Consider the following 19,073-nt stretch of genomic DNA (forward strand, 5'->3'; position numbering starts at 1 on the left):
TAAAAAAAGAAGCCCCGTAATACCCACAGGAAACGCACTCGGAGCTCTTTCTCTTCTCCCTCTCTAGGCTGCACTCCATTTCACCATGGCCTCCCTCGCTGCAGCAGACGCGGACTTTTGCTCCAGCCTGTTCAGAGAGATCGACAGCAGTCAAGGGAGTGAAAATGTGTTCTTTTCCTCTCTGAGCCTCTTCACTGCGCTGGCCCTGGTTCGCCTGGGTGCGAGGGGTGACTGTGCTTCTCAGATTGATAAGGTCAGTCTCGACTGCATCACCAACCGTGGCTTTTGTAATTGATCATCAGGGCAAACAGCTTTTCCCAAGAGAATATTGCCCTGCAATGGTCTCATGTAAAGGAAGAGCTCTCAGTGGAGCCCGTCCAGGGGGAGGAAAGAACGCAGCTTGCAACCCCTGCTCTTTAAGCTGGGACCTTTCCAGAACTGCAGCTTTGATACCGCGCCTTAGTGTGTGTTTCTTTTTTTTTTTTTTACTTTTTTTTTTAATTTTAAAATCTTTAATTCTTACATGTGTTCCCAAACATGATAGTGTGTGTTTCAAAGTGGGTTTCCCATGCCAGCTTCACCTGGAGATCTCAGTAGGAATGCGAAATCTTCGGCTCCAGCTCAGACTTACTGAATCGGAAACTGCGGGCATGGGGCTTAGCACTTGAGCTTTGCTGGACATTCCAGGCGTACACGGAAGGAGAGAGCCTCAGCCTGAGTGATGGTGGCTCGGCGGGAGAGAACCTGCTGCCGACGCAGGGGACGCAAGAGACCCGGGTTCAATCCCTGGTTCGGGAAGATCCTCTGGAGAAGGGAATGGCAACCCACTCCAGTGTTCTTGCCTGGAAAATCCCATGGAAAGAGGATCCTGGTAGGCTACAGTCCATGGGGTCGCAAGGAGTCAGACAGGACTGAGGATGCACGCACACCTGAGTAATATGGATGAGAAGGAAGAGCTAAAAGAAAGGCCCGTGAAGTCCTAGCTTAGGCACTGGTGACCTGCCCACAAATGACATAATAGTACAGTCTGGATGATGTCACCAGCATCACCTTCCCTACCACGTTTAGAAACAGCTTATTAACTCACTCCTGCCCACTACTCTGAGAGAGACTGCAGGGAGGCAAAAAGGTTATGGTTTCTCCCCCTTCGCTCAGGAATTTGCCATTGAAATTCAGTGGGTCAGCAGCAGGTGAGATACCAGGGCCGAGCTGCATGTTGAACCTTTGATGCCCAACCTTCTGCCCACCGACTCCTCCCTTATTTTAGTTCATAAACCAGCGCAAGAGGGAAGGGATTCCTGCTGTAGCCTTTCACACTTAAGTACGTGTTGAGGGTTATTTGTGCAGTCAGGGAAGCTGGAAAGACTTGTTTCACTCTCTGGACTGCTCCACCAGTAACTGGTGCTAGGGAATAACCGCAGAGTCTAAGAATGCTGCTGTCCCTGAGCTGGAGTGGTTCCTAACCTGTGCGCTGAGCTCCTCACGCTAACGCAATGGTAACAACAGCCAATTGGGAGCTCCGTCAGGCCCAGGCTCCAGGATAAGCTCTCTGTGTATCTTTTTTGATGCTCACAGTAACCCTGGAGTTAGCACCATTTTCCCGGTTTTATGCGGGGTTGTCACGCCCTCTCTGTGCTGGTAAATGCAGAAGGGTCTTGTTCTAAAGCAGAGTTTCTCAGCCTTTGCTCTACTGACCTTCTGGGTCAGAGAATTCTCTGAGGGGCTGTCCTGTGCCTTGTAGGAGGTTTTGCAGCACCCCGGCCCCTTCCTGTTGGATATTATCCGTACACCTCTCCCACATCGTGAAAATAAACTGTGTCCCTAGACACCACCAAATATCCCCAAGAGGAAGAGCTGTTTGTCTGAAGTCAGCAAACTGAAAGGGAGCTCAAAGTACCTTGCCATAGAGCTTCACTTATCCCGAAGTCAGTATTCTGATAAATACAGGCATTGACTTTGGAAAAATCAATCTAGTAACTAATAAAATAAGATTTCCATTCATTATTTAAAAACCACAATGTTGTAGAAGCAAGTGAGTCTTTCTGGTACATCCACATATTCTCAAATAGCTGATCTATCCAATGGTGACCTTGGGGAATTTTTTTTTTAAGACAGCTGCGGAGAAGGCAATGGCACCCTACTCCAGTACCCTTGCCTTGAAAATCCCATGGACGGAGGAGCCTGGAAGGCTGCAGTCCATGGGGTCGCTGAGGGTCGGGCATGACTGAGCGACTTCACTTTCACTTTTCACTTGCATGCATTGGAGACGGAAATGGCAACCCACTCCAGTGTTCCTGCCTGGAGAATCCCAGGGACGGGGGAGCCTGGTGGGCTGCCGTCTACGGGGTCACACAGAGTCGGACACGACTGAAGTGACTTAGCAGCGGGAAATTTAAAAAGTTAGTCTGACAGAAATTTTGGTCGAAAAGAAGAGAAGATTCCTTTCTCCTTGCTAAGCTTCAGTTAATTGAGTTAATTCCTAGGTTGTTTTTATGAGGTAGTCAGCAAAGCGTTTAGAACTCAGAGGAGCAGACACCATCCAAAGGGTTTTTCCGCAAAGCCACGTACGTTTTACTAAAGACAGCATCACGTAACAATCAATGTGACTTTCAGCATTTTCTCAGCCTTCTCTTGGTTAAATCTGTCTCAAAGATGATAGCAATGGACCCTCCAACTTCCAGGGCTTATTTTAGAAAGGAAATATGCAACGGGGCTGCCCAAGTTTAAGTTCAGTGAACAAAAGCTGGCTAGTGCTTCTTTCCCTCTCGCACGGAGGTCACTGACGATGCAGCCTTTTCTTTGCGACTTTTCCTTTTTCAGTTCTGGGGGTACTGAGAGGCGAACTTTTAACATGAATGTTACCAATCAGTAAGAATTAAAAAAAATTACTCTTGGTGACCCATGGACTGTAGCCCACCAAGTACCTCTGTACTTGAGGATTCTCCAGGCAAGAACCCTGGAGTGGGTGGCCTTTCCCTTCTCCAGGGGATCTTCCCAACCCAGGGATCGAACCCAGCTCTCCTGCATTGCAGGCAGATTCTTTACCAGCTGAGCTATCAGGGAAGCCCCATAATAACATAATCCAAGTAATAAAACTCATTCTTTTGTTTCCTCCCCTTGTGATTACAAAATAAACTCCATGGGAAGGAGGGTCCTTGTTGAACCTTCCTTTCTTAGTAACAAATTAGCAATTTCTTTTTTTTGAAATTTTTTTTGTTTGATGTGGACGTTTTGTAAAGTCTTTATTGAATGTGTTACAATATTGCTTCTATTTCATGTGTTTTGGCCACACATGAGGCATGTGGGATTGTAGTTTCCCAACCAGGGATGGAATCTGCAGCTCCCGCTTTGGAAGGGGGCGTCTTAACCACTGGATGTTCAGGGAAGTCCCTTAAATCGGTAATTTCAGTGTTCTGTCAACTAATCATAGTCACAGTGAACCTGACCACAAAACCGTGAGGCAGAATTACGAACCCTGGAATATTCTAGTCAACTGGGTCAGCTGGGAAGAGGTGACCACAATATCCCTGAAGGCCCTGAAGGACGAGAAAGGGTGTTGGTGCTCTTCCTGCCCCACAACTGCCTAGAACTAGGGGAAAAATGACACCCAGGCTTCCAGGCATAGTCCTTGATGTCTGCAAAGACCTCATTTGTGAATTTTAAATCTACAATAGAACTAATGTGTATACCAAATTTGCGTTGTAGACTTTGCCTTCTCTCTCATTCCATCTCATATTATCATCCTGGATTAAGAGGATGTAGAAATTGAGGCTAGGTTCCAATTCTTTGTGGCATTTTAAGACTAACAATGATACTAGTAGCCTTTATAAGTTTTCATATCCCTTTCTGAGCTGTTCTGTTCTCCCCAAGCCAATAAGATGGCGCTATAATTAGGGGTCTGAGGCTTTGAAGTAGAAATCCCTCACAGAGGCTCTGATAGCAACGTTGGTTTAGTTAAATTCCCATACGTGTCCCTTTACCCTGCATCAGAGCAGTCCTTCCAGCCTTCTACCTACTCCAACTCCTCACACACAAAGCACGAAAGGTCCTTTAAGGCAAAGCTACATCTTTGTACAGAAAATTCAACCAATGAGATTCTGAGAGTCACAAACTGAGACAATGGAACAAATCCACCATTGCCTGGCAGTTATTTAGATCTTCCAGACGACTGGTCAGGGGAATACAAGATAAATGTTGCTCCGCGCACTGCCCACCCGTGCCGAGGAGGCAGGATGCACTGTCTGCCCCAGAGGCTGCATGAGTGATTGTCACACGCATGGCACATTTTATTACTTCCTATTAACGGAGCTGTTTTGCATTTCAGATCCCAGAGACAGAGGGCCTGGAAAAAGGCAGATAAAATGTAGTAAGAAATCAAGATGGGCATAGGGACAATGATTAGAATAATGGGGTTATTGAGAGCCATGCTGGAAAAGGAAGCCCCAAACTGCTTAATTCAAGTAATTTTTTGTTTGTTTAGTTGCTCAGTCATGTCCAGCCCTTTGTCACTCCATGGACGATAGCCGGCCAGGCTCTTCTGTCCATGGGATTTCCCAAGCAAGAATATTGGAGTGGGTTGCCATTTCCTTCTCCAGGGGCTCTTCCAACTCCTGGGTCTCTTATGTCTCCTGCCTTGGCAGGAAGATTCTTTACCACTGAGTCACCAGGGAAGCCTCTCAAATAATTGCAGGATCAAAAATTATATCTCTCAAATCCCAGTTTTGCTTCCTATTTAATATTTGCTAGATACTCAATAACTAGTTTTCCCTTTTATGCCTTAAAAAATTATTTATTAGTTGGTGGCACCAGGGACCTAGTTCCCCGACCGGGAATCAAGCCTGGGACCCCTGGCACTGGAGGTACAGAGTCGTAGCCACTGAGCCACCAGGGAAATCTCTCGCTTTTATGCCTTGGTGCATATGTAGTCAGCCCCAATCTTGCCTCCTGTTTCATTAAGCAAAGTTTTCATTTTTTATGAGACTATTTTTGATTCTGGTTCAGGTTTAATCAGTGAGTAATTATTAAATTGATCCCCAGAAATGAGCAAACCAAAATTGTTAAACATATTTCACTTTGTAGCCATTGATTTCATGCATTGGAGAAGCAAATGGCAACCCACTCCAGTGTTCTTGCCTGGAGAATCCCAGGGATGGGGGAGCCTGGTGGGCTGCTGTCGATGGGGTCGCACAGAGTTGGACACGACTGAAGCGACTCAGCAGCAGCAGCAGCCATTGATTCACGAATTCCTCAGTTTGTGATGCTTTCCCCAGTGACTGGTCTTGTTCTAAACACATCAATAGGGCAGTTGCGCAGGTCACTGCCGCCCTGTGTGCTAACAAACAAATACACAAACACAACCAGCAACAGTGACATCTCCACTTTTTAAAAAATTAGTTCTCTTCTTGTTTGCCATTACTTGCTGACTGCTTTCCTTGTTGCGTTTTTACAGGTGCTTCACTTTAATACCTTCTCAAGACATGGAAACTCTTCTGATACTCAGGTAAAGACAATATGTTCTAGAGAAAGAGACTGTAAGACTCAATTTAGGAAAATCCCCATCTCACTAATATATTTCTATGTTCTCTCCCGTTTAAAGCAAAGGATCATGTCTCATTCAGATTTCTGTATTGTGGGAATTCCAGATACAATTTTTGATAATTCATTTGTAAATTATCAAGTAAGCCAATATTTTCCTTATGTGTTAGCTAAAATTTGGTGAGATAGTGTGGAGCTAAATGTTTGTGTTTTATCCTTTGATATTCACAGTCAACTTACATTTTACATTGGTAAAATGAATTATTTAGTACATGCATTAGACAAATTCATTATCTTCTGTTAATAGTTTTATTTTAAGGCTATTTATTTATTTCACTAACTCCTTTAATTAACTTTGACCATAGACACTATTTTGAGAAAGGATGAGAAATTGTAGATGTATGTGACACTTTCCTGCTTTTAATAAGCATCATCGCTTTTAAATTCTTTTATGATATTATACATGTTTTATTTCATGTCTAAAAAGAGTAGACATATCTTTACAGCCCAAGAATAATTTTTTATAAATCTTTTTAACAGCAGCCAGGACTCCAATCTCAACTGAAAAGAGTTCTGTCTGATATAAACACATCCCACAAGGATTATGAACTCAGCATTGCCAATGGACTTTTTGCAGAAAAAGTATTTGATATTCGAAAGGTAAGTGCAGGCTCCTATGTTAGACGGTTATTTCTGTTATGAACCTGAGTCTTGCTCAATTTATCATCTGAATAAAGGCTTGCACCTTTCCATGGGGCCATACCAAGGTGATATATTTTTTCCTGTCACTATTAATTAGGTTCCCAGATGCCTTCTCAATACTATCACTTTATTTCCAAAGTACAGCTTTTCTTCACCTGAGTGATCACATATTCAGGGTCACCAGACTGACATGCTCTAAGACAGAGGAGCTTGTCCACTGGCAGTGATGTGGAGCTGGAGCTGGGGTGGGGGGAGCAGACAGTGCACTTAGGGTTGTCCATGGGCAGCAGGAAACGGCAGCCCAGTCCAGCACTCTTGCCTGGAGAATCCCATGGACCGAGGAGCTTGGGGGGCTACAGTCCACGGGTCGCAGAGGGCCGGCCACGACTGAGCGACTTCACTTTCACTTTCGTGGGCAGCATCGTCCGCTTTTCCTTAGGGTTTCCTGTCTCCTAGGACAGTTCTTCATCCCAGTGCTGAGTTCACCTCCCTTTTTTCTCAGCTTTGCCCTTCCATCTCCCCTCCCAGCAGCTACTTATCTGTTCAATGAGATCACTTATAAAAGGGGGCTTCCCAGTGGCTCAGCTTGGAAGGAACAGTGCAGGAGACGCAGGAGGCGTGGGTTCAATCTCTGGGTCAGGAAGATCCCCGGAGTAGGAAATGGCCACCCGCTGCAATGTTCTCACCGAATCCCAGGGACAGAGGAGTCTGGTGGGTACAGACAAGGTGTTGCAAAGGGCTGGGCATGACTGAGCGCGTGGCACACACTTAGAGTTCTTGGTGAGAGACTTAGCCGTGTAAGGCTGGCAGTGGTAGAGCTGCAGCTAAGACTCGACGCAGGAGGCGAAAACTTGAGCTCAGCAGGCTGAGTTTTGGCCCTACTGCATGGTGTTTGAATCCTCGTTCAAAGACCAGCAAGTCAAGAACGCACTCTGGCTTGCCGGCGTGCCCGACCCGTCGTTGCTGTGACAACCGGAAGCTGGCAGCCCTGTTCCAGCAGCCGCAGGCGCCGCGGTTCTCTGGGGGAGTCTGTTCTCCCTCTTGATTGCCCGCGTCTCACTCAGCTGTACACCTCCACCCCGCGACGCCTCTGGGCTGCTCTCCGCTGGCATCCTTTCCCGCTCTCTGCGCTCCACCCAGTCGTTAATGCCTCGTCCGTCTCCCACTCAGATTCTTCGCCCTTTCCAGCGCCACTCCCGAATCGCTGCCTGTCAATTATGAAGCATGAGGTCAGTCTGCTTTCAGTCCTCCCAAAGGCACCCTGCACAAGCTTTACAGGGGCCGCCCCGATGTTCAGCCGCAGTGTGAGCCTCAGTTCCCACAGACGCTGTTAGGCTCCTGAGGCGCCCTCAGCCGTAGCCGGGATGCTGATGCGCCTGTCACGGTGCTGTTATAGCCTCTTGCTTTCCGTGCTCTGTCCTCCGACTCTCATTGCTGTGTGCCCAGAAGCACAGTGAAGGTGAGATCTAAGCAAGAACACGCAAAGCAAGACAGCCTTTTTTTTTTTTCTCCCAAACATTTATAAGTATAATGAGTTATTCTAAAAACTGCTTTTGATTTAAATGTACCTATCATCAAATTTCAATCAGATAGATCAGTACAAAGATAGACCATCTCCGAGCTTCTTACATTTCCTCTTATAACACTTTTTAAACTCACATTTGAGTATAGGTTCGAATAAGAGGATACATATTCCACTGGAATTGATGAAGATAATAATGCGTAAATAGTCTCTGTGAAAAGGATGGTATTGCGGAAGACCAACCACCATCTCCGAGCCCCTGTCCCCCTCCTCCCCGGTCCTTGCTAAACGTGCCTTGGGTCGGACCGCTGCGCCTGTTATTCCACACCTGATTCTGCCCCTGTTTTGAATAAACCCAGTGTCCCTCTGGATGATTCTGCCTCCACGGTTTCCTGACCTCCTCTCTACACCATCACAGATACCTGAGCCACACCCTGAAACTCGGCGGCGGCCTGGAGTCTGCAGCCCGTTTTCCGGTGGAGCCACAGCGTCCGCGCTTCCACCTTTCATCACGGCCCCGCCTGTCCTGCAGCTGCGCCGAGCCATTCAGATTCTCTTGACCTCTCGACTTTCCCTCAGCGTATCAGCTCTCTCCTTGCCTAGCTTTATTCCTACGCTGAACTACTCTCAGCCATTGCTTCCCCATTCTCGCCCCCCAGCAAAGCCCTGAGTCGGGCTCAGTGCCGCGACTCCGCCCGCGCTTGTGCCTGGCTGCGGAGGGATGCTTGTGGGAGGCGCGGTCACCACCACCGGGACGCGGCGGTCTCCGGGCCGCCCGTCAGGCGCTCTTCCCGGGGTCCAGCAGCCAGCTTTGGTGTTTCAGTCCTGACAGCCGTTTGTGAAAGCTCTCCTAACACAAGCCCTTACTACCTCCATCACTTTCAGCTGGAGGCCTTGGCCTCTACTTGACAAAGAAAATAGAGGCAGGACTCGTATTCCAACCCATGTACTGATCTTTCCCCCTCTTTCCATCGAGCTCAGCGGGAACCGTTTTCCTGAACGGCCGATTCCTCCGCTGCTTTCTTGCCTCCTGCCCGCTTCCTTGGTGTTATCTTCCCATCGATATTCTTTATCGGCCTTTTACTAGCTTACTTCTTCTTTCTCATAGCAAATAAATGTATATACAAGGTACCTTTTTTCTCAAGTTTTTCTTTAAAAGCTGCTTAATGATTCTCCTTCCCACCTTATTGTTTCTCACACTGAAAATGTAAGCTTGAAAAATCCAGCTTAATGAAAGCGTAATGTGTACCCCACCTTTTACTCCTCAATCCATCGCAATCTGGCTTCTATGTTAAATGCTCCCCTGAAATCCTGTTTATGGAGCTGACTGCTGCCTTCCATGTGGACGCCCAAGCTATGAACGCTTTGCAGTTTCATCTTATCTGCCTCTCCATAGTGCCCAGTGTGAGCGAGGCTCCCCTCTCGTGTTTATGGTCCTGATTTCTCCTGGTTTTCTAATCTCAGCCTCTTTGCTTCATCTTTGTTCCTCCAGGCATCCCTAAAATACTAGTGTTCTGCAAACTTTCTGTCCTCAGCCATGTTCCGTTTTCAGCTAACTTTCTTACCCAGGAGAGAGTCTGTGTTCAGAAAGCGTGCAGTTCTCTAGCCTTGCTCTCCTGCCCCCGTATGCTCTGTGGCTGCACCTGCCTCCTGCCAGTCCTCAGGCGGCGCCTCCAGACTCTCATGCACCATCCCTCCTGTCCTCTGACTTCTCTTGTTCTGTGTTCCCTCTCAGTGAATTATCCACCAAGTATTTGGGTCAAATTTGTCTTCTTCTTTTCCCTAAGCTTCACAGTCCATTAGTGAAGAAGACTTATTAGGTCTTCCTTCTACTTTTCAAAAGAAAAGCTATATTGAATTAATCTGAAACTTACAGAAAAGTTGCAGGTATTATAGAGAAGAAAATTTTTTCCTGAATCACTGGAAATCCCTAATCATATTTGAAGTCTTTGGTGTAACCCTACAAACAATGAGACTCTCCCACATAACCACAGTGCAACCATCATAATCCGGGAGCTCACACTGTTCCGTCATTCTCAGCTAAGCTTTAGGTCCTTTTGCATCTGACCAACCATCACTACTATCCTATAGCAAAATAGTTTACTTCAGAATCATGCATTGTGTTTTGTTGGTATCTATCTTTAGTATCTTTCAATTTGGAACAGTTCCCTAGCCTTTTTTTTGACTTCAAGGATCTTGACACTTTCAATGATTATTCATAATGTCCAGTTTTAGACTAGTTATATTTTAGAAGGCCCTTCAGTGTGAATTTGTTTGATGTTTCTTCATAATTAGAGTCATATTTTTTCCAGCTCTATTGAGACATAATTAACATATAACACTGTGTAAGTCTAAGGTGTACAAAACGTTAATTTGATACTCTTATATGTCGTAAAATTCTTCCCTGGTGCTCAGACAGTAAAGAATCTGCCTGCAATGTGGAAGACCGGGGTTTGATCCTTGGGTTGGGAAGAGCCCCTGGAAAAGGAAATGGCAACCCACTCCAGTATTCTTGCCTGGAGAATCCCATGGATAGAGGAGCCTGAAGGGCTACAGTCCATGGGTTTGCAAAGAGTTGGACACGACCGAGCAGCTAACACACATATGTTGCAAAATGGTGATCACCATTTCTTTAGATCACTCCTCCATCTGATCGATACAAAACATCACGGGTGTTGTTTTATTTTCATCATATTATCCTTATTGCCCCCTGGCAGGATTTTGATTAATCCTATTGCTGACAATGTTATCTTTGATCACTTGATTAAAGTGATATCTGCTAGATTTCTTGAACAGTTTTTCAGTAGGAAGAGGATGACACAAACAAGGGGCAAGAGGTAGGAGGCTCCTGAAATATTTCTGGCGAGAAAGAGTGGTGGGGCTGAGGGGGTGGTGTCAGCCCCGGGCTCTCCTGCTCTGCAGCACGTCTCACTGAGCTTGCTCCGAGATTTCCGCTGCAAGTTCTCCCGTCCTCCCTCCCAGCCTGTTCCTTCTCCTTTGAGGCAGAACGTAGTCCTTGAGTAAGGTAGTGGAAATGAGGGGACAATTTCAAATATATATTTCTTATGGTGCTTAGTTGGTGGTGATTTGTAAGAAGAAAAACTGTGTTTATTACTTATAGAGCTGTATCATTTATATTTACAGGACTATATTGAGTGTGCTAAGAAATTATATAATGCCAAAGTGGAAAGAGTTGACTTTACAAATGATGTGGAAGACACCAGATACAAAATTAACAAATGGATTGAGAACGAGACCCATGGTGAGTGCGGTGCCTGTTTATCTCCAAGACTGTCAGTTATACGTGAATATCGAGAACTCCCAGTTTTAAAGTTGGGAGTCTTTTGTGCATATGAGAAACTACTCCTGCTTACCAGAAGTAATGCCTGCTGTCATTGAAAATTGCTCTAGTTTCTGTCCAGGGAATTCCCAGGTGGCACAATGGTAAAGAATTCACCTGCCAATGCAGGAGACACAGGTTAGATCCCTGGGTTGGGAAGATCCCCTGGAGGAGGAGATGGCAACTCACTCCAGTATTCTTGCCAGGAAAATCCCATGACCAGCAGAGCCTGGTGGGCTACAGTCCATGGGTCGCAAAGAGTCGGACATGACTGAGCATATACACACATAGTTTTTATGATGCTCTGTCAAAAAAAAAATTAATTTTAAATTCTCTTCATTTATCAAAATTATATATCTGGCAATGGTGGTTCCTTCCACAAAAAAGCATATTTCTTTATTGACAAGTCTCTTTCCAACTGAAAATGAAATTCCAGCTAATGGTCTGGTTTAGTACAAAACAAATAAAGAAATTTATTTATTGTTTTCTTAGTCAATGATTCCAAAGCTTGTCATTTCTTTACCTAAGAAATGGCCTTGATTTATACTCTGAACAATATATATATATTTGCTGAGTTTGTTTCTGTTTCAAAAATATGAGACATGTAACTTGCACCCTTAAGTGCAAACATTCAAAGGCGTAGAATTATTCCAGGAAATAGGAAGACACCGGCTCAGTTCTGCACTTGATCATTCATTCATCGTTACTTCAGTAGAGTTAATTTGACCGTTAGCTGCCATGTATTCCAAACATGCTCTTCATAAATCAAACCTATTCAATTACTTTCCTAGTGTTATTCGGTCGCTCAGTCGTGTCCAGTTCTTCGCAACCCTAAAGCGCGCCAGGCCTCCCTGTCCTTCACCATCTCCTGGAGTTGGCTCAAATTCATGCCCATTGAGTGGGTGATGCCATCCAACCATCTCATCCTCTGTCGTCCCCTTTCCTCCAGTGTTAAAGTATTTTGGCGTATCAGATTACCAGTATCCTTTCTTTATTTGGAGCAGTAATTTATTTCCCTTTTTTCCTTTCTCACCCAAATCTATGTATAATAATTCTCACTGTGATGAGGGCATGGACTCAATACTTATTTGGAGGAACACTTCAAAATGATGCCAATGTCCCAACAAAACTGCCCTGGTCTTAGTAGGTTTAAGTCCTCCACCTCCTCCCTCCGCCCCCTCTTCAGTCCTACACACGCTGCCAGAGTCATCCTTCAGAAAGGCAAGCCTGATCCATCATGACCACGCCCTTTTTTGTGTTTCAGTGAATCCTGAACAATGCTTCTCCATCGCCTTCAAGATAACAAAAAATTCTTATCAGACTTTCCAGGCTCTATTATCTGGCTCCTGCCACCAACCTTTCCAATCTTACTCTTCCTATTGAATCAGAATAAGTTAGGCTTTCCCCAAATACAGTTAGCTCTTCGAAGCTTTCAAGTTTTGAATAAAGAGTCCCAACTTTATGGAAATTCTGCCTGGCCCTCACCTTGCCCTCAGCTCAAGCAGGTGGCCTGGCCATAGGCGCTGTGTTCCCTCCCCTCCCTGAGCGCAGGGCTGGGACCCCAGGATGCTGCCATCGCATTAAGGTGGTGCCCGCACTGCACTTGTTAGTACAGGCTCGTGAGGCCAAACAAACTGAACCGTCAGAGTTTGGAGCAGAGAAAGGTTTGCTGCAGGACCAAGCAAGTGGTCCCTGTGGTGGACCCAAAAAGCCCTGAGCTGCTGGAAGAGTTTCAGCAAAGCATTTCTAAAAGCCAGGGGAGGTGGGCAGTTGCAGAGTGGCGATCAGCTCATGAGGATTCTCTGGCTGTTGCTGAGGCACCAGGGTGGTGTCACAGAGGTTCGCATTCTCAGCCCTTAGGCTCCAAGAGGCCTGAGGCTATGGGCTCTGGTATTAGGCAGTTATCATCCTCCATTTGGTGCCGGGGAGGTTTTTTACATCTGCGAGACAACTCAGGAAATGTGGGCGTGCCAAGTCCCTGCAGTTGTGTCTGACTCTTTGTGATCCCATGGATGGTAGCCCACCAGGCCCCTCTATCTGTGGAATTCTCCAGGCAAGAATGCTGGAGTGGGTTGCCATGTCCTCCTCCGGGGGATCTTCCCCACACAGAGACTGAACCCAGGTCTCCTGCATTGCTGGCAGATTCTTCACCATCTGAGCCACTGGGGAGGCCCATTAGACTCCTGGCCTCCTGCTTCTCTCACATCGGCAGGCGAGTTCTTTACCACTAGTGCCACCAGCAACTGTGTGTCGAAGACTGTCACCTGGGCACTTAAGAGAGGGGCTAAAGGAGAGGTTATGGGGGGAGGGCCTGCCCAGGGAAGGCCCCACAGGGTCCTGTTCAGTATCCAGAATAGTGCAGGGCATTTAGCAAAAATTTCATGAACATGGAACGTAGGAATTAGCCCATTCAATGAAATGGCCTTAGACTATACTTGGAATGCTATGGCCTCATCAGTGGAATACATGAAGGCAGTTTGGTGTCTATGAGTAGGGAAGGTCTCTGAGATTTGTCTTCTTGGGCCAGCATCCTGTTTTATGTGACTTTGTACAAATTACTTTTCTATGCCCTAGATTTCTCAACAGGCAACAGAAATAATAATAGTGCCTTCCCTACAGGGATTTTGTGAGAATTAAACCAAATATTGCACATGGAAAGTGCTGGACAAAGTAATTGATCACAGATTATTACCAATATCATGATCATTTTATTTATGTGATAGAAAAATATTCACCTTGTCTTTAGCTTTTTAAAATTTACATTTTTTTCTCAACCTATTTTTCAAAAGGCAAAATCAGGGATGTCTTTCATGAAGGTACCATAAGCTCATCTGCTGTGATGGTGCTGGTGAACGCCGTGTACTTCAAAGGCAAGTGGGAGTCAGCCTTCACCAAGAGCCAGACCCAAAATTGCCATTTCAGATCTCCCAAGGTATGGAATTCTGGTTAATTTAGGAAAGTTTTTGCCAATAATATGCCTTCACAGGGCTTCCCTAGTGACCCACACAGTACAGAAACCACCTGCAATGCAGGAGACCCGGGTTCAATCCCTGGGTCGGGAAGATCCCCTGGAGGAGGGCACAGCAGCCCACTCCAGCATTCTTGCTGGGAGAATCCCGTGGACAGAGGAGCCTGGTGGCTGAAGTCCATGGAGTCACACAGAGTCAGACACGACTGAGAGACTGACACTTTCACTCTCACACAACAATCTTAGTATAGTAGAGACGTCAAAGACTTTGTGGTCAGACATGCCGCGTTAGGGCCCTTAGCTTGCTTCATAGGAGTTGCCTTGTAGTCAGACGTGCCACGTTAGGGCCTTTACTTTGCTTCACAGGAGTTGCCTTGTCTTAGAACATGAACCTTAAACCCACAGTCTTTCTCACAAGTAAGACCAAGTGATTCCATTAGTTCACCCAGAACATTCCTTTCAATACTTTGGCCATCTGATGTGAAGAGCTGACTCATTGGAAAAGACCCTGATGCTGGGAAAGATTGCGGGCAGGAGAAGAGGATTACAGAGGATGAGAGGGTTGGATGGCATCACCAACTCAATGGACATAAACCCGAGCAGACTCTGGAGATGAAGAAGGGCAGGGGGGCCTGGAGTGCTGCGCTCCACGGCGCACAGAGAGCCAGACACGACTGCAGCTGCACAGCAGCAGCAAGCTCCTTTCGGTCCTCAGTCTTCCATGTTGGAGCGCAGAAATCCAGATTTAACGTGTAAACATAGCGGAAAAGGCTACTGAAATGTTCTTTCTGCACATTTCCACATCAGAAGTTTTAGACACAGGAGTGCTGAGAGCTCCTGGCAATCAAAGGTGACTGATGAGTGAGGAGACGGGCAGTAAGAGGTTGTCTAGCAGGCCGTGTCTGTGGGGAGAGGAGCGCTTTGGGAGGAAGGAGAAGAAACTTGGGCACAGAGTAGGTCAGACGCCAGGAGGACTTGGAGTTTGGTGGCCTTTAGCACCCGCATGGAGGGCGGCCAGCCCTGCCGTGCGTCCTTAACTGCAGGGTCCTAAGGAGAGCCCAACTTGGGAGCAAGTCTATAATGCAGGTGCCTCTGTGAGAACACAGAGGGGCATAGAAGTATTTTGAAAATCCTAAGGGAAAAAACTGAAACCTGATAAATCGTAATAAACCATAACTCTGTCCGATAGGAATGTTAGCTATGTAATTGCGAGATGAAGCGCATTAGACAGTCCCGGAATTGCAACGGGGCTTCCCAGGTGGAGCTAGGGGTAGAGAACCCACCTGCCAATGCAGGAGACACAGGAGACTCAGGTTTGATCCCTGGGTAGGGAGGGTCCCCTGGAGGAGAGCATGGCAATCCGCACCAGTATTCTTGCCTGGAAAATTCCATGGACAGAGGAGCCTGGCGGACTATCGTCCATGGGGTTGCAAAGAGCCGGACGTGACCGAGTGCACACACACAGAATTTTAATGACTGGGGCTGACAGCGCTAATGGTATTTGGAAATGAGCTTTTATTCCCCACTCTTTCCTTCAGCTCCTCTGGTAGACTGCATTTGTTAACTCATTTCCATTCTGTTTGTTCGTATTTTGCTCCTAAATAATGGCTTATTTAAATAAATATGAGTATGTGCAAATAAAATGTCTGTAAGTATTAACATAAGGTATAATCACATTGTTTAAAATAATCTTCCTGACTATATCCCTTGTAATAGAGCGCTAATATATAGCTTGTAAGATAATACGCTGTAGAATCTATATCACTTGACAGCTTTGATTCCATCCAAAATTGGTGAAATCACCCCTTTGTTAAGAAGTCTAGTTTCCATCTTTCTCCAGCATAACTCAGCTGTGGGAATCTTCCCTGCCCTAGCTTGAAATGAGACTTTGCGGCTCAGCCCCCCTGGTTCCAGACTCAGTGAGAAGGCGCCTGCCTGTCTCACTAGGAAGGCGCCTTCTTTCCTTACTGCGTCATGGGTGCTCTTTCTGGGGTTTGAATTCTTGGTCTAAAAGGACAACCTTTCCGGAGGAAGAAGAACCCATGATTCAGGCATTAAATTTATCCATACTCCTCAGTAGGATCTTCTTTCATAAAGGGAGATTTTATAGAAATACTGAAAAACTTGCAGGATCACAGTATCTTTTAGGAAAAGACAGTTTATTGTATCTCTATTATGTTTCTAAATCTAGAAGCGGTATCCTAAAGATAAGAGCTACTGTGTTTCCCTCAAGTTAATCTGTCAAATATTTCACAGGAATTTAAAAAAAATGCTTTACAACACTCTATTATTAAATTGTAATTTTTATAACACTTGCCTGGATAATACTTCAGATAAGAGAAAAATCTATAGCAATCACTTGAAATTATAATGCTATTTAATAATTATTCACGGCATGATATAGACATTTTCAGATGAAACACTAAATGCAAACAATGTTCCAAGTGCTAGCTATAGTAAGGCACATAAGCTTTACAACAATCCTATGCAATAGAGACTGTTTACCTCCATTACAGAGGTGAGGTGTAGGGACATAGAGAGGTGAAGTAACTTTCCCAAGGTCACGCAGCTGGTGAGTCTCGAGCTCAGGTAGTTACTCTCAAAGTCTGTGGTTTTGCTCGAGATGTGGACCAACAGGACCACCACCGGCAGCACGGTGGGGAGAGTCCACTGGAAAGAAAAGCCTGCCGCGCTGTCCTGTTGGATTTGGTCAAGAAGGGAAATACGGCGGGCTTTAACTGTTTTTCCCAATGACTTGACTTTCAGTGTCCCGGGAAAGCGGTGGCCATGATGCATCAGGAACGGAAGTTCAATTTGTCTGTCGTTAAAGACCCCCCCATGCAGGTTCTTGAGCTCAGATATCACGGTGGTATAAGCATGTACGTAATGCTGCCGGATAATGACCTATCCCAAGTAAGTCACCCTGTTGCTCTCATTGCTGGGGAATAAGAAGACGTCTAGGACCCTTGATTGTGTTCTCATCCATCAACTTCAAGATTTCAAGTTGTCAGAACTAGTCACTTACCCATGTGTTCATTTATTAATCCAAGATTTGTAAACAATGCTCATATGAAAACTTTTCCTGTTATAAATCTGGAAAAATCTAGGATCAATCCTGAGTGTTAAGGAGTTGGTGAGTTCAGGTTGAGTCACTTTGGGGCAGTGGTGTTGGAAAGACATGTGTGGCCTGCACTCTGCCACTAGGGGCTTCCCAGCTGGCTCAGTGGCAAAGAATCCGCCTGTCAAGCAGGAGGCATGGGTTCAATCTCTGGGTCCGGAAGATCCCCTGGAGAAGGAAATGGCTACCCACTCCAGTGTTCTTGCCTGGAGAATTTCATGGACAGAGGAGCCTGGCGGGGTACAGCCCATGGGTTTGCAAAGTTGGACACGACTGGGCACACACGCGCGTGCACTGTGTCACAGAGGGTCCAGGCTGTGCACCTTGGGCACGTCTCCCTACATTGTCTCGAGCTGCACTTGTCACACGTGTGGACTAGGGGAGCCAATTTGTGCCCAGCTCTTCCAGTGTGGGCGCTGTGCTGGGGGATGCTGGTCGCACAAGCCCCGAGGCTACAGCCCTGGGCTCCTTGCTGTTGGCTGCCCGGGGTTCCACTGGCTTGCTCCTACAAGTTGGGCAAGTGTTATTTTCCATGTCTTTCATGAGGCAGAAATGGTCAGGAAACACTGATTCAAATGACTGCTGAGTTCCTTTCTCCCCCTGATCTCTGATTCCCAAATTCCTTCACTTGCTCACTGTTCCACTTTGTATATGCTAATATGTGGGCAGAGGACAGAAATGCCCTGAAATACCAATACAAATAAACCGCACCTTGTCAGAGCAGAGCAAACTGAACATAGGATTCGTTCAAGAGTATTTGAACCATTTATTTTAATCATTTCCCATTTCCAGACTCCCCTGGCACCCTTTCACATACTTACAAGCAAATACCCAGGAGAGGATTGTTATGGAAAACCATATACCTCTGAGGCTATTGTTTCATCTGGTTCTTAAACATATGGTTCTAAATTGTCTTCTAACTATTTCTACAGATTGAAAACAAAATGACTTTTCAGAATCTAATGGACTGGACCAATCCAAGAAAAATGAAATCTCAGTATGTCGAAGTGTTTCTACCTCAGTTCAAGATAGAGAAGAATTATGAAATCAAGCACTATTTAGAAGCCTTAGGGCTGAGGGATATCTTTGATGAATCCAGAGCTGATCTCTCTGGTATAGCTGCAGGAGGCCGTCTGTACATATCAAAGCTGACGCACAAGTCTTACATAGAGGTCACCGAGGAGGGCACAGAGGCCACTGCCGCCGCAGGAAGCAGCATCGTGGAAAAGCAGCTGCCCGAGTCCAGTGTGTTCCGAGCTGACCACCCGTTCCTGTTTATAATCAGGAAGGACGACAGCATCTTGTTCAGTGGCAAAGTCTCTTGCCCTTGAAACTACAACTGGTTTTTATTAGAACAGAAACAACATCAAGGAACCACCACAAGGAGATAGATTTAAGCTTAACTGGAAGCATGCGATGACTCCTTTCCGGTTCCTTCCTTCTAACGCTGATCAGCAAGAGGTTTGGGTGACTTGACTTGACCTGGTGGATTGTCCTGATCTTGCTCTTAGCATTTCTACCACCATCCGGCCCACCTCTTTCTAATTTCATCGTCTTTCTATCCACATTGATTTCCACCAGTCTTCACCATAGCCACTTGCACAAAGATCTGGGTGCACTGTCTGGGAACTGTGGAATGCTCTACCTGTGATGTTAGCGCAGTAGTGTAGAAGCAGCCCTAGGGGTGTTTTTTGAGACTGTAGTCATCACAGATATTCTAGTTTCATTGCAAGTATCTAGGAAGTAGATCCAGCTGCTGGAAATAAGTGTCAAGGATAACTTTTCCTTGCTGAGATAAGAAGACATCAGAATTTACTTTTAATATATCTGATTTGAAATTAGTATCTAATCTAGATGCTAAAAATTATGGATTTGGGATTGGGAACCA

The 19,073-nt window shown here is 45.9% G+C and overlaps 1 protein-coding gene across 2 annotated transcripts; it reads left to right on the top strand.

Annotated features, from left to right (window-relative positions):
• The first annotated feature begins 85 nt into the window (after positions 1-85).
• On the top strand, positions 86-18,516 carry SERPINB7 (serpin family B member 7). Of its 2 annotated transcripts, XM_068993988.1 has the most exons (7): positions 86-253; positions 5,450-5,500; positions 6,079-6,195; positions 10,904-11,021; positions 13,889-14,031; positions 16,834-16,980; positions 18,118-18,516. In XM_068993988.1, exons 1-7 carry the CDS (start codon positions 86-88, stop codon positions 18,514-18,516), a joined length of 1,143 nt encoding a protein of 380 aa, XP_068850089.1. The 2 variants fall into 2 exon arrangements, with proteins under 2 accessions (XP_068850089.1, XP_068850090.1); XM_068993989.1 differs by lacking the exon at positions 5,450-5,500.
• Positions 18,517-19,073: the final 557 nt, after the last annotated feature.

This window comes from Capricornis sumatraensis, chromosome 21 (assembly GCF_032405125.1).
Source record: "Capricornis sumatraensis isolate serow.1 chromosome 21, serow.2, whole genome shotgun sequence".
NCBI lineage: Eukaryota > Metazoa > Chordata > Mammalia > Artiodactyla > Bovidae > Capricornis > Capricornis sumatraensis.